The sequence below is a fragment of the Cryptosporidium ubiquitum genome, assembly GCF_001865345.1.
Source record: "Cryptosporidium ubiquitum isolate 39726 chromosome Unknown contig_20, whole genome shotgun sequence".
Taxonomy (NCBI): Eukaryota; Apicomplexa; class Conoidasida; order Eucoccidiorida; family Cryptosporidiidae; genus Cryptosporidium; species Cryptosporidium ubiquitum.
The window spans coordinates 185,296-210,217 of record NW_021639828.1 but is presented as its reverse complement, the minus strand read 5'-3'; the positions used below and the strand labels follow the sequence as shown (position 1 = coordinate 210,217).

The 24,922-nt window shown below is 30.1% G+C and overlaps 7 protein-coding genes across 7 annotated transcripts; 2 read left to right on the top strand and 5 right to left on the bottom strand.

The window, feature by feature from the left end:
* Positions 1 to 23: 23 nt before the first annotated feature.
* Positions 24 to 4,610, bottom strand: cubi_01433 (ATPase; the record flags this gene model as incomplete). The annotated part of the gene is made up of 1 exon (XM_029018445.1): positions 24 to 4,610. One exon carries the CDS (start codon positions 4,608 to 4,610, stop codon positions 24 to 26), a length of 4,587 nt encoding a protein of 1,528 aa, XP_028873672.1.
* A 180-nt stretch (positions 4,611 to 4,790) lies between these two features.
* cubi_01432 (uncharacterized protein) lies at positions 4,791 to 5,225 on the bottom strand (the record flags this gene model as incomplete). Its single annotated transcript, XM_029018444.1, has 3 exons — positions 4,791 to 5,084; positions 5,127 to 5,168; positions 5,220 to 5,225. The coding sequence occupies 3 exons, from the start codon at positions 5,223 to 5,225 to the stop codon at positions 4,791 to 4,793; spliced, it is 342 nt and encodes a 113-aa protein (XP_028873671.1).
* A 47-nt stretch (positions 5,226 to 5,272) lies between these two features.
* Positions 5,273 to 7,231, bottom strand: cubi_01431 (nitric-oxide synthase; the record flags this gene model as incomplete). Its single annotated transcript, XM_029018443.1, has 1 exon — positions 5,273 to 7,231. One exon carries the CDS (start codon positions 7,229 to 7,231, stop codon positions 5,273 to 5,275), a length of 1,959 nt encoding a protein of 652 aa, XP_028873670.1.
* Positions 7,232 to 7,339: 108 nt separating this feature from the next.
* Positions 7,340 to 7,546, bottom strand: cubi_01430 (uncharacterized protein; the record flags this gene model as incomplete). Its single annotated transcript, XM_029018442.1, has 1 exon — positions 7,340 to 7,546. The coding sequence occupies one exon, from the start codon at positions 7,544 to 7,546 to the stop codon at positions 7,340 to 7,342; it is 207 nt and encodes a 68-aa protein (XP_028873669.1).
* Positions 7,547 to 8,030: 484 nt separating this feature from the next.
* On the top strand, positions 8,031 to 13,430 carry cubi_01429 (SEC7 domain-containing protein; the record flags this gene model as incomplete). The annotated part of the gene is made up of 1 exon (XM_029018441.1): positions 8,031 to 13,430. The coding sequence occupies one exon, from the start codon at positions 8,031 to 8,033 to the stop codon at positions 13,428 to 13,430; it is 5,400 nt and encodes a 1,799-aa protein (XP_028873668.1).
* A 232-nt stretch (positions 13,431 to 13,662) lies between these two features.
* Positions 13,663 to 14,412, top strand: cubi_01428 (N-methyl-D-aspartate receptor-associated protein; the record flags this gene model as incomplete). The annotated part of the gene is made up of 1 exon (XM_029018440.1): positions 13,663 to 14,412. The coding sequence occupies one exon, from the start codon at positions 13,663 to 13,665 to the stop codon at positions 14,410 to 14,412; it is 750 nt and encodes a 249-aa protein (XP_028873667.1).
* A 39-nt stretch (positions 14,413 to 14,451) lies between these two features.
* cubi_01427 (frp1 like protein) lies at positions 14,452 to 24,846 on the bottom strand (the record flags this gene model as incomplete). The annotated part of the gene is made up of 1 exon (XM_029018439.1): positions 14,452 to 24,846. One exon carries the CDS (start codon positions 24,844 to 24,846, stop codon positions 14,452 to 14,454), a length of 10,395 nt encoding a protein of 3,464 aa, XP_028873666.1.
* Between the last annotated feature and the right edge of the window lie 76 nt (positions 24,847 to 24,922).

Genomic DNA, 24,922 nt, shown 5'->3' with positions numbered 1-24,922 from the left:
TTAAATATACAAAATCTAACAAACTAAATATTTTCAAAGTATTCAGATCTAGTAATCCTATTTACATCTCTCTCAGCTAATAACTTTGCCCTTATTCTTCTTCTTTCGACAATTCTTCGGTATAGAGGTTTAGGTACAAGTTCATCAAATGCCATATTTAGGAATCCTGCACCAATTGCTAGAATATAAAGCCACCAATATATTGTATATGTTCCGAAAATTTGTTGTAAGCCAGGAGTAAATGTTACAATTAATGTGCTACTGGCACTTAAGCTACAAGCAAAGTGTAGCCACGGGTTATTAAACAAAGGTTTCGTGAACCAATCCCAAGTTCTGACTGTATATGCTCGTAACATCTCACAAAATACTGCAGCAATGAAAGATGCTGTCCTACCTCTTATTGTTCCGAAAGCAACCAAATCAATATATTCATCATTAATTGTCTTCTGTTGGGGGATGCACCAACCATGTTTCCCAGCTACACAAGAGATTCCCAATGTCTCCGCCTTCTCATATAAATTTTTGACATATGGAATTTCAGAAGGTGAAAGTGTTGAATTTATCTTTCCTTTAGCTACACCCAAGATTTGTTCCATACTATTAGTCAAAGGGTTATAAAAATCAATGTTTGTTACCCATCCAGTTTTTTCTAAGTCAATTAAATTTAATCTCCATTCATTAGTTTGACAAAAGTATCTATTGTTTGATTCATGGAGACAAAGCGATTCAATAGTATTTCTCTGAAAAACTCCTAAAGATGTATACATTGAAATTATCAGCACTGAAAGAACACAAATTGCTTCAAATATTGCGTGAGGAATGTTCCCAAATATCCACCAGTCTCTCGTCATTATTGGACTTTTTTTTGGCCTGGGAGGTACTTTCATCATATTTGGATCAGGGGGGTCAACACTGAGTGCAACTGCGGGTCCACCGTCTGACATTAAGTTTAAAAACAGTATCTGAAGAGCAGCTATTGGAATAGGAAGTTGTGCTGCAATTGCGATTGATAAGTAAATTATTTCTCCAATATTAGTCCCAAGTAAAAAAGCTACAAATTTCTGTACATTTGAATATATTTTTCTTCCTTCTTCAATAGCATTTACTATTGTTACGAAGTTGTCATCAAGCAAAACCATTTCAGAGGCACCTTTAGCAACTTCAGTACCACTTATCCCCATTGCAACTCCGATGTCGGCAGCTTTCAGTGCAGGTGCATCATTTACGCCATCCCCTGTCATTGCGACAACTTCTCCCTGCCTTTGAAGTGAACGAACAATTGCTATTTTATCTTCTGGTTGAGCTCTACAAAATACGCTTACTGATGAAACAATTTGATCGAACATTTCGTTTGGCAAATGTGGTCTAGAAGCGTCACCATTCTCATGTAATTGGTTACAAATAATAGATCCAGATATTGTATTCTGTGAGCCCACATTGTTTTCTCGATTACTATTAAATTCATTTTCATCTGATAGCAACCCAATTGACCTTGCAATTGCACACGCAGTTGGTTGTTGATCTCCTGTAATCATAATTACTCTTACACCTGCTTCACAACATTTAGTGATGGCTTTTTCAACTCCAGGTCTGGGTGGATCCAAAAATCCTATCAATCCTAAAAGAGTAAGCTCATTTTTGTCTAAAACATACTTTAATCTTTTATCACTACATTCTTCTGTAACTAAATCAAAAAAATCCTCACTAGTCAGTGGAAGGATTGCAATTCCAAGAACTCTCAAAGCCTCTCCACTCAAAATCTTATTCGTATTTTCTATTTCAAAAATTTCCTTTGCACTTATTTTTTCTGAATAGTCAATTTGGACTATTGACTCTTCATTTTTCCAGCTTGTATTAAGCATAAAGCCTACGTGTCTTACAATCTGGTCAGGGGCACCTTTCAATATTGCAACATGAGTGTAAATACCAGAATCAAGATTGTCAACTGTCTTTGAATGCCTCTGTGAACAGAAATTTGGAATTTTATTTTGATTATTAGCTTGCTTATTCGATTTTGAATCGTTTGAAAAAACTATGTCTCCAAATTTGTTGGGGGTAGCAAGAGAATGAACAGTCATCATCATTTTTCTAGAAGAAGTAAATGGTACTTCTGCAGAAGGGACTCTTAAATACTCCATTTCATCTTGAATAGCAAAAATTGTTCTGTTTTCTGTATTCTTCGCATCAGCTGTATAATTTTTTAGTTTATTGCTATCAGTAGAGGTGGAATTGAGTATACACTGCACCGGAGAGCTACCCGTAGTAACAACTTCAATACCAGCATTGTTCCCATTACTAATACTGCTAAAACTCTGAGCATTTAATTTGGAGTGAATTATATTACTGCTTTTCTCAGTATTGGTTTGCTTTGGTTCATTTTCTTGTTTTCTCGAATCAAAAATCTTGTTCTTTATTCCATATGATGCTTTAGCTGCAGCTACAACGATTGCTCCTTCACTCATATTTCCTCTGGTTTTCCAAGAATTGCTATCATTATCATATACTAAAGCAGTTCCATAGCTGTTTAAGTACCCTGCTAAAAGCGCACTTCTAACATATTTGGTTTGAGGAAGATGGCCGTTTATAGGATCTCCAAAGTCTTTACATACTGAATTGTAATTGATGAATTTAAATGGGATTTTGTCATTTGGGAATATTTCATTCTTAGTTTCAAAATTAGAATTTTCAGTCATCTCTATCGTTTTGTTTTTATTAAACGATATTAAGTTCATTATGTCTTCTTTAATATTTTGTGTGAGAGAAGATGACAGAAAAACGCCTCCATTTGGGTCACTACCTCTTGTAGGGTAAAATGAAAAGACGCAATAGTTATTTTCTTGAAGCTCTCCATAAGAATTCGATATTTCATTGCCTGTAGGAGACCCATTCAATAATTTGGTACTATTCCTAGAAAAGGTAGCTAATTTAACTGCTGTCATTTTTCCTTCGGTTAGTGTTCCAGTTTTATCGCTGCAAATAACTGAACAACATCCTAACGTCTCAACTGCAGGTAGTTTTCTAATATTTGCTTTTCTTCTACACATTTCGGAACAACCAATTGATAGACATATTGTAACTACCATAGGCAAACCTTCTGGTATAGATGAAACAGCGAACCCCACAGCAACAAGAATAATACCAAGTACAGGATTACTGTTTGGATGAGATGGATCTTTGTAATTTGTAAGTAAAGCTACAATTACTATGATTACCAATACAATTAATGACATAAATCCTATGAATCCACCAAGCCTATTTAGTCCGATTTGTAGTGGCGTACCACTGTTTGAACCACCACTGGCAAGTTTCAATTGCTGTGCAATTCTTCCTATTTGTGTGTTCATTCCAGTAAGTACAACTATTGCCTTTCCTGTTCCATTTGTAATTGCAGTTGAAGCAAAACAAATATTTGTGGGGAAAGGATTATTTAGATCAGAGTTAATCAAGTGCTTCGATACATCTTCTGATTCACCGGTAAGTAAAGCTTCATTACACTTAATTTCGGTAGCTTCAATTAACCTAACATCTGCAGGAACGCTATCACCAGTTCTCAACAAAACAATATCTCCTGGAATAAGATTATATGCAGGTATTATATTTATAATCCCGGACCTTATTACTGTGCATTTTGGGGAGGATAAATCTGCGAGTTTTGCTAGTGCATTAGATGCATTGTTTTCCATGTATGTTGCAAGGCTTGCGTTAATCAATACAATAAATAAAATCCCGACACCTTCGACCCATTCTTGAAATGCTAGTGAAACTATCCCTGCAACTAATAACAATGAAACAACAAGTGATGTGAATTGACTGAGAAAAATTTTCCAAATTGGTTCATGCTTTTCTTTTTGAAGTTTATTGGGACCATATTTTTTTTCCATAAGTTCAATTGCCTTTTCTTCATCAATCCCATCGATAAAATTTGTAGATAGCTCATTAATTAGCATATCAAATTCAATTTGACTCCAATAATGTATTGGTTTTTGTATTTCACCATCTTCTAAAGTTTGTTCTAATGCCTTTGAAACAAAGTCTGGATCTCTTTTTCTGGCCTCTTCAATTGTATCTGGTATCATTTGAGTTGACATAGTTAGTTTATTAATTACCATGTCTTGAACTGCTGTTTCATTATATTGTAAATCAGGTATACTTGAGATAACATCAGAGCTCAATTGTTTTCCAAAGTAATTGTTTTCGTTTGAATTAACATAATGGTTAAGCAAATTACGGCTAGCTAACAGATTGAGTCTATTTTGTAGGAATTTTTGGGGATTAGGCGAGCATGTATCCGGATTCGGTTCTTCATCAGCTACTTCTGCGTGTAATAAATGTCTTCCATTAGGTGTCATATCGACAAAAACACTTGCACTTGAAATGGGTGATACAATTCTTGAGGAGGGGGACGAATTGTTTCCTACACAATTGTATGTAGTAACATTTGGAGAATAAGAATTTACATCCTTTATTGGAGATTGAGAACTCATTTCCAGTAATTTTTCGTCTTTATTGAACATTGAATGAAATGTATTCGGTGACGACTTTGTAACAATAGAAGATTGAATAGTTCGGTTTTGTTTATTTGGCTCAAAAGAATCATTGCTTTCTATCATTAAATTTTCTAAGCAAAAATTTTAAGATATAAATCGAATATTTCTGAATAATTAAAGCGTGGTAAATTATAGATTGGTTATATCATGCTCGAATTCGAGGATTAGTATAATTTTTTTTCAAAAAAAAATTTTAACCTAGCGCTAGAAATATCAGCAGAACTAATTACAGGTTAAAGTTATTTATAGCCACTTAGAAGATCTACCCCTTGAAATTCTCGTTTCATTTCTGGGCCTTCCCCTATTACCAAGTCTAGCAGCCTCTCTGTGGGTCATATCATCTTTTGCAACACTTACGTTCTCATCACTAATTCTGATGAACTTGATGTTATTTCCACGAATATAACATTCAATCATTTTAAAAAAACTAGTCCCGTCTCTTGAACTGCAAATTACATTATGAAGTGCTAAGTTCATGAATCCATCTACACCAGTTAGTATTCCAGAATAAGTTTCGCCATTCTTTAGCTCTACCAACTAAATCAATTTAATATTTTAAGAAAATAGGAATCAACTTACTATTGGTTTGTGATGAGCTGCCTTAATTACAGATAAAGGTAACTAAAAATATTGCAAAATAATCTTATAATTTTTAAACAGGTTTAAACTTACCACCATAATAGAGAAAATAAATGAAGACAAAGAGACGCGGGGTTTAGAATCATTCAATTCCATGATTCTAAAAAAATTCTATTTTTAGCAAAAATTTTTCTAATAACATTTTTTGGACGATGATCAGAAATTATTGATGCAATTTCATTTTTAATCCCCAAAACAAAGTTTTTTTTTCCACAAATATATATTATTGAGTCATTTCTATCAACAATTTCCAAAAGTAAATTTTTATAATGAGAAATTATATCATTAACATGTTTCTCTTGCGACTTAGACAAAGCAAAAAACACTTCGGTTAATGCACCCATTGATTTAAGTTCTTCGAGCTCATCCTTGTAAATTATTTCATTTTCTGTTCTGCATCCATAAAATAAATATGCAGGATTTTTGGGTTTTTTATCTTTCATTAAGATATATTTTCGTTCATGCAGTAATGCTCTAATAGGCGCAATACCACTTCCATGTGAAAACATAAGTATTGGAGAAGTTATATCGTTGATATTGAGAGAGGATGACCTTATCGTTCCAAGAACTGGCAAATTTAAATCAAATTCGAAAAGAAAACTCGAACATAATCCTTTAATGTATTTCTTCACATTACTTTTATTGCCTCTATTTCTATTTACTTCATGTAATGACACTGGAACATAACCTTTAATACACGTGCTTATTGTTAGATCAATAGTTGATGGAGAACAAAGTGAAGAGGAAGAAATCGAATAACTCCTTAGATTTTGTCTAATTCCATTGAATTTAATGAAGCTTTCTATTGGTATTGGAACAAGACTTTTCATATACTTATCTATAAATAATGGAAAAGAAAATTTGTAGAGATCTTTAATTTCATTAAAAGAATCTTTGTTGGAAATGAACTCTCCTTCGTTCTTATTTAAATAAGGAGTGAACTGTAATATTACAGTATGCGTAGGCAAACTCATGAGATCAAAATAATATTTTAGTACATGCATTAGAGAACAATTGTTTGGGAATGGAACTTTGATGCTTTTTAAAATATCGTTTACAGGGGCAAAGTCAACTATAGTATTCTTCAAATCTTCAATACTCTGCATTCCCAATACTTTATTTGAGAAGAAAATAACAGTTTCATCATCGTTTGGTGGAAGTATATCAATTATATCAAATGTTTTGTAGTTTGTGCCATCAGGGAGTTTAAGCTGTAGATTGAAAATTTGTCTATCGACATCATCAATGGCTTTTGACTCACATAGCAATTTTCTATTAATGGGCCAAAATTCTAGTAACTTGAAATAATTCTCCGAAATATGACAATTTCCAGAAAGAGAATTGATCTGTGATGAGGCTTCGTTTGCGTTTCTCAATTTACAAATGAAGTTGTCTTTTTTTCTTGTTTCAATATTACTAAAGTAGAGTTCTGACTGCTCTTTGAAATCAGAAACTCCAAGCTTAGCTAAAAATGTTTTTTTCCACCATATTTTAAAATCCAGTTCATTACCATTAACCTCGTCTAACAATGCAATCTCACAGTATTTCTCCCCTCCGAGTAAAGAGATAAATTTATCAAGTTTATTAGCGGCTGAGTTAAATGAGTATTCGTAGATAGAACTTCCAAGACCAATAATAGTGTATTTGGTTCCTAAAAATATTTCATTTCCTGATCTAATCATTTTCGATAGATACCGGACATATTTCCTCGATGATGCTGGAAAACTTCCGTTTCCACATGTTGAAATCACGAAAATTAATACTGAATTTTTTTTATATGAACTAACATCGAAATCGAAAATTGAGTTGATCTCAAGGACATGGGAATCAATACCCAATTTATCAAGTAGACTCTTCAACAATTCAGAAATTTTTCTCGAATTTCCTGTTTCTGTGGAATAAAATATTGAGAAATTGATTGGAACATTATCTTCTATGTAATTAGCATTTTGTTTGGCTAGTCTTTTCAAAACGAGAAACAATCCCACAGAAATGTTAAATATTGAAAGACAGTTCAACAATTTGTTTTTTAAAAAAAAAAGCATTCTGTATTGAACTATTTGCGCGGCGGTAGAATTAGAGTAATTAAAAAAATAGAATATAATAAAGATAGACTAACAAAGAATTAATGAATTTAAGGTTTTAATGACAACCTATATTGATTTCTGACTATTATATAAACTGTTGATTGATAAGTATCGTCTCCACCACCTTTGTAGAATTATCGCAGCCTTTTCCCTAGTTTGCATTATTCCCCAAACCAAGACATTTAGCGTTTCATTCCAATTTGAACGCCACCTTCTGAATGCTCTTTGTAGTACTATTGATGATTTAGTCTCTATATCTGATTTTTTCGCCATTTCTTTCTAAATTCATAATCTTTCTATGCGGGGCAATCTCTTTAAAATATTCAGTGAATTGCGAGCAATTTATTTGGGAATCATCAATGTTGATTCTTATATAAATGTCTGCAAAATAACTTACTTTTCTAGTAATAATTTGCTTATTCAATACTAATAAATACAAATTTTAGACCTAGCAATGTAATTAGTGTAAATATTACCTTTTCCAGTATGTACGCCAATTAATAGGAACTTTCAATAGTTACAACTAAGAAAAAAAATAATATGATAAATACAGTTGTTGGAATGAAAAATGATCGATAATCAGCCACTTTAAGAATAATATCAAGTTTTTTCATTAATAAATTGCAAGTCAATATTATTGGCATCAGTATTTCCCCCTCTCCCTCCCCCCTCCTTCCCCCCTCTGTGGCTGGATGTTTATTTTGTTTGCTTTTTTTTTCTGAAAAAAAAACATAAAGTTAATATTCAGTTATTATGTATGAGGAATATTGAAATACTTGAAAATAATTGGATTAGTTATAGTACCGATGGCTACGTTAATTTTAAAAATGATTCTATATTGTTTAGATGCATAAAAAACGAAATTGAAAGTATTATAAATACGTTGATACATAATAACCATCATTTTTCTCAGATAAAATACTCTAAAGAAATAGTATACTCATTTGAACTCCCTATAGTTTACCAGTTTCAATTGTTATTGGAAAATATTTTTATTTCAAAAAAATTTATAATTGAAGAATGCAGTTTAGAACCATTCTTTGAAGTTATTCAATCTCCAGAATATGGAGGGCATGCAACCGCATCAGTTCTAAATGCTATAAATGTATTTATTTTAAATGGTGCAATTGTAATCGAAGGCTCAAAAAAGCCTTTTGTTATAAATAAAGTAATAGAAAATATTCTCAATTGTAAATTTGCTGCTTCACATTTGGAGACGGACGAAATTGCACTCCAAAAACTATCTGATCTGCTTGTAAATCTAATTGACTCACATTTTGGTGAATATATTTCATCCGAGAATTTGGTAAAAAGCCTTCTGAAGTGTTTTCAAATTTCGAGGCAGCCAAGATCGTCACTTTTACTTAGATCATTAGGTGAGCAAGCAATAAGAAGAATTGTTACTATTGTATTTTCGAGATCAAAGGAACTTCAAAAAAGTGAAAATTGCAATTACGATATTTCTCTGATTAGAATAATTCATTTTTTGTCAACATTGACTTTTTTTGGGCTTTCTAGTACAAATAAGAATGATATTAAGGTATTGAATTCGCCGATTGATGAATTAGATGATTATATATCAAAAATGATTAAGAAGACAATTCAAATGGGCGGAGTTGATAGTTCTACATATCAAGAAGTCAGGAAAATGGGGATTGAATTGTTGAATGCCGCAATTGAAAGTGGAGGAAGATTATTAAATAGTTACCCTGAGCTAGTAAACAAAATAAGTAATCATCTATGTGTGGAGATGTTGATTAACACAATAAAGGAGCCTTCTATGCTTCGAATTATATTGAAATGCATGCTGAGTATATTTACTAATTTTAGAAACCATGCAAAAACTCAATTAGAATTTTGTTTGACTGCAATTCAATTAAGATTAGCTAATAGTGGAGAAGACTGCATGGATCTCTTACCTATAAATATCCCAGCAATGCACATTTCATTAGAGCAAAGAGAATCAGCTCTTAATTCACTAACGGAAATATGTAAGGATCCTCAGTTAGTAGTTGAAATTTTTCAAAATTATGATTGCAATATTTATTGTGGAAATGTCTTAAAAACAATTATTAAAACATTTGTCAACCAGTTTAAAATTGAATGTAAGAATTCTTCGAAAAAAAGTTTCAACTCAAAAACTTTTACATTATTTCAACGTCTTGGGTTGAATGGAATATTATGTATTGTTGGTGGTATTATAAAATCTACTCAATTGCACGTTGATATTGAAAAAAACAAGGGTTCAAATAATGCCATAAAATTGGAAATGGATTTACTGAGACAAAAGAAACTTAAAAACGAAATATTTGATTGCTCCGAAAAATTTAACTCAAATCCTTCAAGTTTTTTAGATGTATTAAAAAGTTCTTTTTTGTTTGACTCAAATCCCAACCCAAAAAGTCTAGCAAAGTTTTTCAGATATTCTCAGAAAATTGATATGGTTACTCTTGGAGAATATTTATCGAAAAATAAAGAATGGAATAACCAAGTCAGAATTGCATATTTATCTACGTTCAAATTTAATAAGAAATCAATTGTTTCGGCATTACGTGAGGTGTTGGCAACATTTAAATTGCCGGGGGAATCACAGCAAATTGAAAGAATAATGGAAAGCTTTTCACATGAGTACTTTATACAGCAAGATCTTTTTGATGAATTAAGTCAACAGGAATCACTTGAAATTAATCAGGATAACTTACCAAGAATTATCTACGACTTCGAACCTGAAACAAATAAACAGAGAACAATATTACTTGACAGTAGTGATACAATATTCATTTTGAGCTATTCCATTATTATGCTAAATACCGATTTACATAATAGTCAAGTGAAAAACAAAATGAGTATAGATGACTTCATTAAAAATAATAAGGGAATTAATAATGGTAAAGACTTACCTAAAGAATTTTTAACTAATATTTTTGAAACGATAAAAAATAATGAGATTAAACTATCTGGACTTTCTAATATTACTAAACACAATAGATTTCACAATCAAATTGATTCAAGTGTATGGACTAACTGGATTTCAAAATTCTTTATAGAAAGGTACCCGATTTGTTTGGATTCAGTATTAGATCAATTTGAACTTGCTGGTAGCATTCATGAGGAGTTGCTGGAAACCATACTTGAAGCTGGGTCAATTAATTGCATTTTTACTGCATTTGAAAACTCGAATGATATTCAAACTTTGTTCAGATGTGTCTACGGGATTTTACAGGTAGCATACCTCTGCCATTTTTTTTCAAAAAGAAGGTACATTAATGAAATACTTAAACGCCTTTCGAAATATATTAACCTTGATTTATCTGCTAAATGCCAATTGGTTCTGCCTGTATTTATTCAGATTTCAGAATTAACATTGAATACATGGAAGATAGATTCGCCTTGGGAAACCATCCTTGAAGTTTTATTTTCATTAAATTCGATAAAAATTGTTCCACATAAATCATTTGAGTGTGAAGAGTTAACTGATAATCAAGGAAGGCCAATCTCAAATTATTCTAATGTACAATACCCTAAGCTCTGCTTTTTTCCCAGAGCTAAAACTTTCGGGATTTCACATGGTTTTGAACCTCTTTTCGAGATAGTTAATAAAATTAATGATTCACCAGAAAATTTAAAAGGAATAGAGTTAAACTCAACATTAATTTTGGATAAAAATTTACATATATTGCCACTAAAGCTTACAAAGCCCAATTCATCAAATAATAACCATTGGTTAAGTGACATTACAAATATTTTATTTAGGTCGATTGAAGAAGACGATGAAGAAAGCTCAAAATTTTCACATGAACCACCAAATATTGTCGATTCAATTATGCAAATAATAATCGAAGAAGATATAAAGAACACGAAAGAAAATTTGAATACTCCATCTGAAATAATTCTCTCTTGGGTTTTAAATGGCTCTTCTCCTTATCTATCACTTTCAATCTATGCAATTATACAGAATTTATTTGACTGGGAAAGCTGCATTTCAAATTTTAAAAATACGATACAAATAAACAACGGTTCATCTTCCTTAATTAATTCCAAACTACCTACAGTATCTGGAAATTCATGGGAAATGATTTTTCATTTAATTTCAGATTTCTTAAATTTATGCGATATATTAATAGCAAATTTAAAAAATATGAGTTACACAGACTTTTCTCCTTTAATTAATATCTTAAAATCTTGTGTGGAGAGTTTCCCTTTTTCAGATAAACAATGTTCTATCAATATTGAAGTAACAAGTGATTCATCAATTAATATTGATTCACAAACCCAATTCAATGTGAGAAATAATAAAATAACTGAAAAAGAAACATATTCTGATTGGAGCCCCTTGATTGTAGTTGATAAAAACAAAATTGTGAATTTTAGAAGGATATCTGATCCACTATGTTCCATAAGCATACTTATGTCTCTTTTATCACAGCAAATTAATAAAAAAACAGAAATTAAAATAATTTCAAATTCAGAAAAAACAATAGATCAGTACAATAAAGGATCTTTAGTAGCACTTGAAGTATTCAACTTTTTTTTGGAAAATTTGAGGAGATACTCTATTTTTGGTTCTGCAAATAGGGAATTGATAGACAATATGCAAGCTGACAGGAAAAATATCGAGACTTCAAATTATAATCATGATACTCCGCGTTCTCTTTCGAGATCAGAGTTTATGTTTGCAGAAAGAATAATCACTAATTCGCTTCTTATATTAGTTAATTTCTGTGAAAGTAAGGATTCTGAATTGGTGGCGCAAATCATTCTAATTCTTGAAGCTCTTCTCCAATTGCATCCGATAATTTTCAGCCTCCATTCTGAAAGAATAATTGCAGTTTTTCAAATAATCATGCGGCCAGAAAAAACAAATGAATCAGAATCCATCGAGCCCAATTCACAAAATTCCAGTTTATCTTCAACTTTCCCCACAGAACGCTGTGTATTGTTAATGCTTGGAATATTGCAAAGAATGGTTTATATACCTTCTGTTTCTGTTCTTGAGAACCGTTCAAAAATTTCACCAGAATTTTACCCAGGAAAACTTTCTGACCCTCAAATACTAATCTTGTCATCTCTAGAATGTCTAGGAATGTGGCTATATAACCCAAAATATTCTTCATTGTTATATAATAATACTTCACTAATTATTCAAACACTTGTTACATTCGCAATATTTACTCCAACATCTCTTAATGGAAATGTTATTTTTACACCAATAGATTGTGATGCAACCGCTGAATATAATTATGATGCAAATTTGCAGGCTATATCATTGATATTCTCCTTATATTCTTTATTTGCAAATTTTGAAAGCAAGATACTTATTTCTCAAGTTGTACATACTCTCTGTATCGCAGCATCTTTCGGCCCAAACATTGTAAGAAATCATACAATAAACCGTATCCAACAAACATTGGGCTCTCAACATTTGTCTAGTTCCTGGTTTGTTAGTGACCCTTGGATTTGGTTAGATTTAATTGAAAAAAGCTTCCTTCCATTAATTACATTTGATTTTGAATTCCCTTATTGCCTTGAAGCAAAACGAACAAACGACAATACATTAATTCTTTTGGCTCAACAATTTAAAAATAAAACAGCTAAATACGTTCTAGGGGAAGATACTGTTTATAAAAGACAGGTTCAATCTATAACAATTGTATCTAAGATTATTCTTGCTAGGATTGATCTATTGTTGGTTCCAATTTCCATCCCGTGTGATCATCGAGCAGGTAATAGATTCAGTTCCTTTTGCGATTGCGAAACCTCGGAAAATAAATTCTTACTATTGATTCCAGTACTCGTGAACTTGATCAATGTACTTGTTAAAAATTCAGCAGGTTCATCTTCCGTTTTTTTTTCAGAGACAATTAAAAACTTCTTACTTGTGGTTCTAAGTACGCATATTAATGCAACATACGATGAACTACTTTTGAACCCAATTTTATATTATAGAAAAATAAATGAAGATGAAATGGAGAGCAAGCTTTGCAAAATACTTAAAGAGTCTTTGACAACCGATATCTCGGGAATAATATCGAGCGTGATTGATAACTACATAAAAAAACCTATGCCTGAGGTTGCATCTGAGCTGTATTCCATATTGGAATCGCTAAAAAGAAGCGAAAATTATACTAGCCAAACAAAAAATCCTATTGAAAAATAATAAGTGGTTTGAGTAACCTTTTATTAATATTTAACTTATTCTATTAAATAACTTTATAAATTCTACTTTAAATTTCATAGATTTCTCTTGATTTATAGGTTATTCAAAGTGTCTAGATGAATTGAATAATTAACTACAAACTTTTAATGAATATATTTAATAAAAATTGAATTATAAAGTTCGGTGGGCGCTAACCTTAGTAGTTTTTCTTTTCTGATAAAGTAATATCATCATGACCATCGAACAAAGAGAAGTAATCATCAAAGATTTGGAAATTGAGAGTTTACCAGCAGATAGCATGCTTATCTGCGATTTTGAGACAAAAATAAAAAATGGTTTTGTAAAACGCGTTTATTCGTTACTTTCTATTAGTGTTTTAATTACATTTGGGATTGTTTTATTCTTTTCATTATATGATGATGCATCAAAATGGTTAATCAGGAATTATTGGGTTAGTGTGGTTTTCTCCCTTTGTTCATTCATTTTGATAATAATATTTTCTTGCTGCCCTTCAATCGCTAAGAATCATTATATTGGAGTAACGTTACTTCTATTACTTTCATTATTTTTTGGAATAAGCATTTCTGGAATTGCTGTATGTGTTAATAAATTTTCGGTTCTGCTCGCATGTGGAATTACCGTCTTAGTTTTTTTGGTTTTAACTATTTTTTCAATACAAGTTAAATTCGACTTCACAGGATGGGGGCCTTATTTACTAATCGGGGTTTTAATTATTCTAATTTACAGTATAATATTAATTTTTATTCCACGAAATAATATTGCTTATATAATATTGGGTGCTCTAGGAGTAATAATATTTTCATTTTACATAATTTATGACACTCAATTAATTATTGGAGGAAAACACAGAAAACATCAATTTTCCATAGACGAATACATTTTCGCAACTATTTCTCTATATTTGGATATTGTAAATGTTTTTACATATATATTGATGATCATAAATTCTATAGATAGATAAATTCATAAAATATTATCTCTAATTTTATTTCAAATAATTTTATAATTGAGGCATCCAACCTGCGTACATTTGTGACAAATTTCGTTTGCATTTTGCAGAACTGATCAATTCAAAAACTTGGCTTTCAACTGAAAGGCCAAGACCTCTTTCATGAAATGGCCTTCTTTGAGAACAGTTATTGGGCCCATGTAGAGTTGGAACAACTTTCTTGTTTTGTGAAAAACAATCTACCATTCCATTCAATTTTCTGTAAATTGTTCTTAGGTGTGAATGACCCTTAGCGACGGCTAAAAAAGAGATAGGATCAACACTTCCTCCTAAACTTGAGACTTGAGTTGCTTTTCCTGGTCTCATCCATTCAATGAGAGGATCATGTATGAATGCCTCTAGAAATGTCATAATTAATGATTTATTGAATGGGCTTCTAAATATACTCATTGCTGAAATGGAGGTTCCAGTAAATGTACCCTCAACACCACAACTACCCATTGCAATTACAACATTTGGCGTAAGCCTAAAAGGAACTATTTCAGGTATTTCAAGTAAAAATCCTTTACCAAACAGACAATCAAAATCAACATGAATAATGTCGCCAAATTGAGTATCAATTAAAATGTTTTCTGCATGTCTATCTCCCAATCCTACAATATATCCAAACATTGACCAAAGTGACGTACTTTTTGTGTATTTTTCCTTAGACTTCAGCCAAATGTAGCTGGATTTTGTACTAAACTTTTTGAAAAACCAATTGTGTAGTACTGGCGGATATTTAGGGAGGATTTCTTCAGAATATAACTTATAAAGTTTATCAGGCTGCATAGAATGTTGTCTTAAAATGTCTTGTGTCTCTAGTAATTGTCTATGAAATTTTGAGGCTCCTATAAGTTCTTTCCACTCGCTCATAACAATATTTCCGAGAGTTGTAACATTTGGAACCCATTCAATAATTCCTGCAACTTCAGATAGTGGGATCACAGAAAACGTTCTTAAAGATAATTCTTTTCCATGAATAGACATTCTTTGGTTTAATAATTGAGCAAGTTCCATAAGACGCATATCTTTACGCAAATCACCACGTTTTTCATTTTTCACTAAGTAATAATATGTCTCTCCATCAGAGCCAATCAGCCCAATTTTTTTAGGTTTTTGCTTACTAGGTAGGACAAAAATCGTATCTTCCATTCCAGAAATTGTAATAAAATTTGTTGGTATATTTGATCTTTGATTACTTTTGAAATAATAAGGTATAAACTGTTTATCAGAACTGGTATTTCTTTTACATAAAGGCAAGTAGTTTGAAAAAAGTATGCATTTAGTATGATTAATAGAAGAACGGTTAAGTCCTAATTGCATTTGTGTCGGAATGATCAATCCTTTTGATTTATTTAAATTTTTCATTGAGTGATAAAGAGATTGAAAGTCAGAACGCAAACTCATACACTTGTTAGAGACTCTATTAGATGATTTTTGATCTTTGGATTGCATTTGAATATTATTACCTGTACTAGAGTCCATAGCCAAAACAGTTAAATTATCAAATAGACGGATATACTCATCTATAATTAGTGAAAACTCCATTTCATTAATAAAAGTTTCGTTGTTATCATTAGTTATAGCTTTTGATATCTTTAGAATGGAAATTGCAGTGTTTTTTCTTTCAGAACTATTACTTTTTAGCATTGAGACAAAATTCCATGCTGCTTGGTGTGGAAGCTTTCGAATAATCTTTGCTATTAATGGTTGGATTATTATTGATCCAAGCCCAGGATGTTGGCATCTACTTAGCAGTTGAGGCAAAACTACGTACCAAAGAGAAGGAGGAAGACCCATGATTTCTTTCTTTAATCGATTAAATGTATCAGGTACTATCTTTACATTTTCATGTTTGCTTGAAGGTTGTGCAATTCCATGTTTCAAAATAATATTCGAGTAATTAAAAATTAAGAATAATACTCTAGAAAGAGAAGGATAGATAAACGAATTACCAAACTTTAGACAACTCAAATACATATTAATACATAAAAAAATAGTTTCATCGCATTGAAACATAGATCCAAGATTATAGCTATTTTTGCTTGAGCTTGAATTTGTAGAGAAATTATTTTCAGTTTCAGAATTGGAAATGATAAGATGGAAATAATTGTCTAAATAGTTTGCAAACTGGAAATATGTTTTTTCGCAATTTGATCGTAGCTCGAGAGTTTCTTGAAATGTATTAATTATATTTTCTGGTGAAACCATTGAAGATCTAATTGCCCAATCTAAATATACGAGATTAATCTCAGAAATGGTGATATCATCTAGTAAACTGCTTGATTTAGTATTTAAAATCATTTCATAGAAATGAACAGCAACCTTAATCTGATTTCTTCGAAATAATTTGAATAAATATGTAACCAACAAATTTTGATTTAAAGATATAATGTATTTATTGTTAAAATTCAATTCCCATTCCTTAAGTAATTCTTTTTCTATACTTGACCAATTTATTTTATTAAAATTTATGTTTCTGTCTAAAATTTTTTCGAAATATGAAATACTAATTAAATTGTCAATTTGTATGAGTCCAGGAACTTTTTCTATCTCATTAGAATTTAATGAATGTAAATCCATCAAGCCCAAATCAGCAATCCCAAAAGCGGAACTGCTTCTGTTAAAAAGTTGGAAATCTTGATCAAATGAACAGTTTTCTATTTCAATCATTTCAAATGAATTTAAGAAATTAATATAAGAATATGATGTATTTACATTTAAGATTGATATTTTACTCCTCTCTAATACAAGTAGTAAAAGAAAAGAAGACAATTCAAATCCTGCAACTTCTAAAGTAATTTTGGCTTGAGAAAGTAATGAATGCTTTTTGTTAAAGCTAATTTTAGCATTATCGACTCGAAAAACAAATAGCTCACTTATCTTAATCCATTCCGGCTTATAGGTTTGGTTTTCAACCAAAATATTTTGATTATTTAATATTTTTTTGTTTTTATTATCAAAAAAATAATAAACAAACTCAATATCCATTAGTATATGTAACTTTTCCAAGATAGTTCTTGATTTTGAATTCGAGTCATTCCATGAAATACTTAAAGGAGTTAACAAAAGATTTCTTGCTTTTTCTAGTGTATTATTAAAAGATTCATTAAATTTACGATTTTCTGAAGTAATATTTGATTTTGCACAGTGAAGATGTAGTAATAGTTTTCCACGGTAAACATTAAACTTTTGTATTATTGTATCAATGTTTGAAGGGATGAAAAGGTCCATGTAAATATTATTAATTGAATTTGACTGAATCTTTTGCTCCTCATTTTTATTATCAGAGATTATAGTATCTAGAAATTCCCAATTGCCTAATTGGTAGCAGGCTTCTAACGCTTCAGAAATAAACAAGTTACTATTCACATAATTTAGCTGATTAGAAAAACTTTTCTTCCTGAAATTTTGAGATAAATTTTCGAATTCAGCATTTAAATTATTCGATTTATTTGTATTTAATAATGAACTTAACACGACATGAGGAAGTCCTGCCTTAAGTAGGCACCTCAAATAGTTTCTAAAAATCAAATGATTTATTTCTGGATTATTAGAAATAATTCTTTCATATATTATTGCAGCATTGTAGTAGTCCTCTTTTAGCAGAAACTCTACCAATTGTTTATCAATTGTTCCTTGTACAAAAGTTGACATTTGTTCATATATAGTCATAATACCTAATAAGTTATCAGTATCTTTAATCCCTAGATAACATTGAAAAGGTAAATACAATATATGATTAATGGTTTTTTTCTTATCTTCATCAAATATATTTGGTAATTCAGAATATATTTCAAAACAGGTCCTATAAAATTTCAAAGGGTTTAGTGGATCAAAATCCAAATTGTTAAAGCCATTTGTTCCAAAATAATCTATTGCATTTCCAGAATATTTTGTTATTAATCCAAATTGTGTCATTAGTGAAGCTCTTAACTTGTTAAATTTCCTTTTTCTCTTTGAAAAATCTTCGTTAGTATGCTTGACTAATAAGAATCTTTCAAAAAGAAGCAATGCACGTGTATATGAGCCACATGACAATGCAGCTTGTATCAATATGCTAATTGGAAGATCTGTAATAAACTGTAAGTTTGCAATAATTTTTATTATTGGATAATTCGAAAGTGTGGATAGGAATTTTGTCCCATTTGCTAATTTTTTTTTACTTTCCAATGTTTTAATTTCTTCATTTTTACTATTTTCATCTTGTAGTTTAAATATATAATTCATTATTTCAATCTCGTAATATTGAGAGTCGGTTTGGCCATCTTTATCTGAAAATAAATTAATAGTGGTTTTAGAACTTTCCATTTTTGTTGCTTCTGCTAATAGTGATAATGTAACGCTACTTGGACTTGCTGTTTTCCCTTCCACAATTTTATCAATGCTATTTTTCCCAGTAACTGGATGACCCGGCTTGCTAGTTTCATTTAAATACAATTCTTGTAAAAATGGTTCTAGTAGCGATTCATTAAACCAAGGCAAAATTTTTGGTACTTTACATTGTATAATATCCTCGAAAATCTCCATTAGGTGTGTGATTACAATAAATATTGATTCGTATGTCACATGGTGAATAATAAAGGATGATGATTTGATTTTATTATTCTTTCGAGACTCCATCATTGAAAAATTATTTAACCTATTGCTCACGCCATATTCAAGCCCAGAAATGATTAAAGAACACAATTTTTCTTTTAAAGTCCTTATTATTGAATGATCACAAAATAAAAGTATGAATTCAATTGATAAAGGAAGTATAAAATTGAAAACAGAAGGAATTCCAAGTGAAACAACCCTACAGCCTTCGAATAAAATATTAATGTTTTTGATTGATTTTGGGAGCTTCTTCGTTTCTTCAATTTCTTTTACTTTATTGATTTCATGATTTATTAAATTTAGACACCAAAAATAAAATTCATAAACATTTTCTGTTCGCTCATCGCTTAAACATTTTAGTTGATCAAGCAAATGTTCATTGGTACCTTGGATAATTCTATATTCAGTTGATTTATATGGTTGTAATATATCTTTGACTTCTGAATGAAACATATCCCACACTTTTTCATTTTTTTCAATATCAGGTAGGTGGTCATGACAACCAATAAACTTAAGAGCTTCCTGAATTGCAAAAGCTGCTACATTCCAGTGCGAATATGCTAATAAATGATTTTGAATCAAGTCTACTGTTAAAATATCAAGATTTTTTACGAACATTGAAATATTTTTCGACTGAAACTCAATTAATTCCATTTTTTTATTATTATGGTTAAGATCATCTGCGTAATTGCAATAATTAATTGAGTTAAATTCTAAATAGCCATTAATATTGTAGTCAATTGCTCCAATGGTACCGATTATTACTGAGATCGAGTTCTTTAAATTTGCAGTACTCTTTTCTAAGTTATTAAATTTTTTTTGTGAACAAGCCTTGGGTAACAAGTGATTATATTTGAGTATTGAATCTACTATATTTATTCTAGATTTCAGTTTTCCATTTTCCTGACCTTTTGAATCAGTTTCTAAATTCGACTTCTGAAATGGAATCAACGAGTCATTACTTGTATTAGAAATAATCTTTAAACACTTGTTGTATAACAAATTTATTCGTTTATTTATTGAATATTTATCTTCGATATTTCCAAATAAAGCCCAATATGACTCAATTGGAGAAAATAATATTATATCTTTAATAGAACCCAACAATTTTTCGTATGTAATATATGGAACATGGGTTGAAAAAAACTTAATTGAAAAATCAATTCTTTCATTGAATAAGTGGAAAACAAGTTTGTAATATTCATATTCTACTTGACTTGAACACAAATGAGAAAAATGATCTCCATAGTAGCAATTAAGAATAATCTTTCTAATGGAATTCCCCTCAATACTTGTCAAAACTGGAATTAAAGAGAAATAGCTCTTATTAATATTCAATACTGATGATACAATAGAATTGAAAAATTTCTCTAAATGAATAAGAAAGAAAGATTTATTCAAAATAAATGGCTCAATAATAAGAATTAATTGTTCAATGATAGGGGATAACAATTGTAAAAAAACATTTTGATTAATATCTGTGTTTTCTTTAAAATCCTCAATTAATTGTAGAGTATAAATATTCCAGCATTGTATACAAGAGGGATGCATATTTGATTTATTTGTGACTTTTATTAAAAGTTCTAGTAGTCTTGTTGCGTATTCTTTAATAAATTTTCTTGAAAAGTATAATAAAAGTGAAAGTGATCTAAAAACTCGATACCAATACATTGATGCTTTATTTGAAGGTGGTGGCTCCGAAATAATAAAAGATATAGGAAAAAATATATATTGTAGTTGCGTATTGTTCCACGTTCCCGTAGATTCTCCTATTAAGAAACTTTTGTTATAAAATTCTAATAACCACATTAAATTTCTTCCGATGTAACTTCCTATTTTCTGTGATATCTCAATGTTTTGTTCAACTCCATTTAAAACTCTCTGCTTCTTTCGACTAGGTTGGCTTATTGAATCAAAACCAGATTCACAAATCAAAATATTAATTCTGTTCGATAACCAATCACATTGTTTAGCAAAAATATAGTCTTCATGGTAATTATATGTCAAGCTTTCCAAAGTTAAATTGTCAAGATATTTTCCAAAGATTGTATCTTTTTCTTTAGTAACCAAAAATTTTATTATATTTTCAGAACTTGTAACAATCCAAAAAAGAGATGCAATCGATGTATTTACCAATGCTTTTGGTAACTGAAAATCACTTGAAATTGTATTATTCAGTAAGCTGTTGTAAATGTTATTTTTAAGGAAACTAAAGCATGTTTCAATATCTAAATCTTCAATATTTATAGAATATATCAGAAAAAATGGTATTTGGATTATTAATTTGTCAAATGAAATTGAACTTGGAATATTTTTTTTTAAATACGAAAAAATTATATTTGAAGAATTAGTACAGCCAAAAAAAGATTTATAAAATAAATTAGGTAAAAGATAAGTGAAAGTGGGCCCAAGTAACGAAATCAACCAGTCGGGATGTTTATTTTTTGAATCAACAAAAGAAGATAATTTAATTGATGTTACTTTATTTACCCCAGGTGAGACTGAAATACTTGACAATGTGGTATTCTGCCTCATTAATACGGAGGAGATTGCAGATAATGACTTATATATTACCTTTGAATTATTATTGAAAGTATAGATTGATTCATCAATTATTTTTTTTTCGGGAATTATCCCTCTGGAGAACTCACTAAGGCTACTTCTACACCACATCAACTTCCAATTATGATCTAATCCAATTACCGCGAGCTTTAGAGCTGTTAAGGTTGAAGAGAAAAAGTGGCTAAATGACTCATCTGTAAATACAGTACTAATTAGCATAATAATATGAACTTTAATGTCCATGGAGGCAATACTCAATAAAATTTGGGAATTTTCGGTCGACTGGAAATCTGTAGTTTTATAGTTATGTAATTTGTTCAATCTATTACCAATACCAAGAGTCAAATAAAACTCGGTACTTTTTATTTTTTTTTTAGAAATGTAATTGATTAGTTCGTTAAGTTTAAAAACATCGCCAAAAAATCCGTGCCTAATCGGCTCTAATTTATCGGAGGTTGATTGAGTATCTTTTATTCCAGGCCCAAAAAAAATTGATAGTCTAAAAATGTCTTCTACATTTGTGAAAAAATAAGCTTCGGGGTCAATTAGTTCGCCAACAATATTAGATATCACTAGTGGTGTAGAAAAGAACAATTCACTGGAAAGTAAATTATTATTAAAGTTTGAGCAGGACAAGAGATTATTCCACAAGAATTTTCTTGATAAAATTAATAAATTGAGTTTTAATTGTGAATAATTTAAGTAATTACTTGAAAAAACACCGTTTTGCAAAAACATAGCCATATTAACCTCATAAAATGATTTATTTTGAGAAAAGCTGAATACGACCGATAATACAGCAAAAAAACTGTGTTCATGCATATCAAGAGAATATCCCTGAATATTCCTTATTGAATGGAACAGCATATCAATTGTATCCATTCTATATGTTTGTTTTTTGTTAAAATACAGCAAAATATCTATTGTAGAAAAGTAATTCTTTATTTCCGGAACGAAAACCGAATTATCAATATCAATTGAAGTGGGTATTATTTTCCAACAATTTTTACATATAAATAATTCTTTAGAAGGTATAAATCCATTTTTCTTCTTACAAAAAGGGCAAATTGGCAATGTAGGTAGAAAAGATAGCCACATATCTTTATGATCGTTATTTTCACAAAACAAATCGAAATAAGAAATAGAATTAAATGAGCTTCCAAAAGGAAAGCAATTCTCTTTGTTTAATTGTATATTATTAAAGAGTATCTGTAGTTCAGAGATGAGATCAAAATTTTCAAATTCTTTGTTTTTCAAAATAACAATTGCAAGTATTTTTATCAGTTTAATTTGAATGTTATGTGAAAATATGCATGAACTATTCAAATTATTAAGCTTCAACAAAATTTTAGTTACCAAGCTCTCATTTATTTCAAACGAATACATACAGTTGATCAAAATCAAATTTATTATGCAATTTGAAATAAGAAGAAAGAACATACTTTCTCCGTCCATTAGATCTATTAATGACTCTAATATTACTTCCAATCTTTCGTTGGATTTGGACAAAATACGAATGGAAAGCTCAGAAAGCAATATACACTGGTCAAATCCCCAGTCTGAAATCTTGTTCTCACTAGTTGACATTATTCTACAAAGGTGGTTCATAATATACTTTCCGAACTCAAAAGTACAACCAATATCATTTTCCAGCATAACTCGGATAAGCTCTATTGTAATAGATATAGAATAACATAATGGTAGTGGGTTTTTAATATTTTTTAAGAGATTAGAATTAAAATGATTGGAAAGGACCATTTGAATATGTGAAGTGATCAATAAAGGATCGTTACATTTTTTTGAATATACCTCGCTTATTCCATATATTGAAGCCTGTAATATATTGTTAGTCAATTCATCAAAATTTTTTTCATTAATAGGGAAAAAGTTTAATAACTTTAGTTTAATTAAAAGTGATAAAATTTTAATATTGATGTAAGAAATTTTGTTTGTGTGCTCGTTGTTGTAATTCAACGCATTCGCGACCCCAATTTCTATTATTTTTGCTGCATTTTCTGAAATATATGGCAATTTTTTTAATATTTCGAATATGAACTTTGAAGGGTATTCATCAAAAGAGTCATTTGAAGCCAATTTAAATTGATTGAACCAAAATCTTAAAATTAGTTCAATTTGAAAAACATAAGTATTTGGATTTTGAATATTATAATTTAAATCCTTTAAAAAACATGTTCTCAAAAACCCATTCAAATACCAAATAGTAAAATCTCCGAACAAACACAATGTGGAAGAATTATTTGCGAATTTGGAAATATAGCAGGGCAAAACATTTGTAAACTTATTTACATCTTCTTTATAAAGAAAAATAACTGTTTTATTTTTTATCAAATACAAAATGTTAGGGTTGCTCATTTTTTTTTCAAAACCAAATGTAATGGTTTTTAAAATATGTATTGCCATCCCAATAAATTCAAGTTTTTTTGTATTTATAGATGAATTTAATATCTTAAGCCAAACGCTGATAAATCGATCCCGGATAGATGAATCTTCATGAAAGGGATTTTGAGTTTCTAGAAGCTGTATTGTGATATGCCCCATCAGGTAAAGAAACCAATCGCTTTCTTTTGGTAAACTAATAAAAATTGGAGATTCAATTACGTTTAAACATCCTGAATTTAATTTGATGGCTTGAAGAAATGATGAGTAAATATCAATATTTTGAGAATTCTGAGTATCAATATCCGAAAACTTTCTATATTTCAGAAACGAGTTTAATTTATTTATATTTATTATGGTTTCGTTGGTGAATATCATAAATAATGATCTATTACCATTTGATAAAAGTTTCAAAATGGTTAAAAGTGATGAAACACAGCAATAAATCATTTCGTTGTCACTTGATTTCTGACAAATACTTTCAACCTGTTCATTCGTGTTTGAATTTGGGGTCGTTATATTTGAATAAGGCAGAAAAAAAAAATCTTTGGTAAAAATTTTACTTAGGAGTCTGTAAAAAAACTGTATAAGACCATTTGATGGGAAAACAAGGTGCCCGAAGTTACAGCACAAACCTTTTAAGGATGAGTTAATGCCTTTAATAGTTTTCAATCGTTTATTGGTGTTGCTTTCCCCAAAAATAAATTCTCGTATACTATCGAGTAAATATTTACGAAGAGTACCGATACATTCACTATGAGAGTCGATATATTCATCTAAATTTCTATTGATCTCTTCCACACTAATGAACGTATCAATTATGTCAATCAATTCATTATTATCCATACTAATCACAAATTTCACATATATTTATGTCTATATGTATTTATTTGTTTTTTAATATTTTTATCGACACACAAAA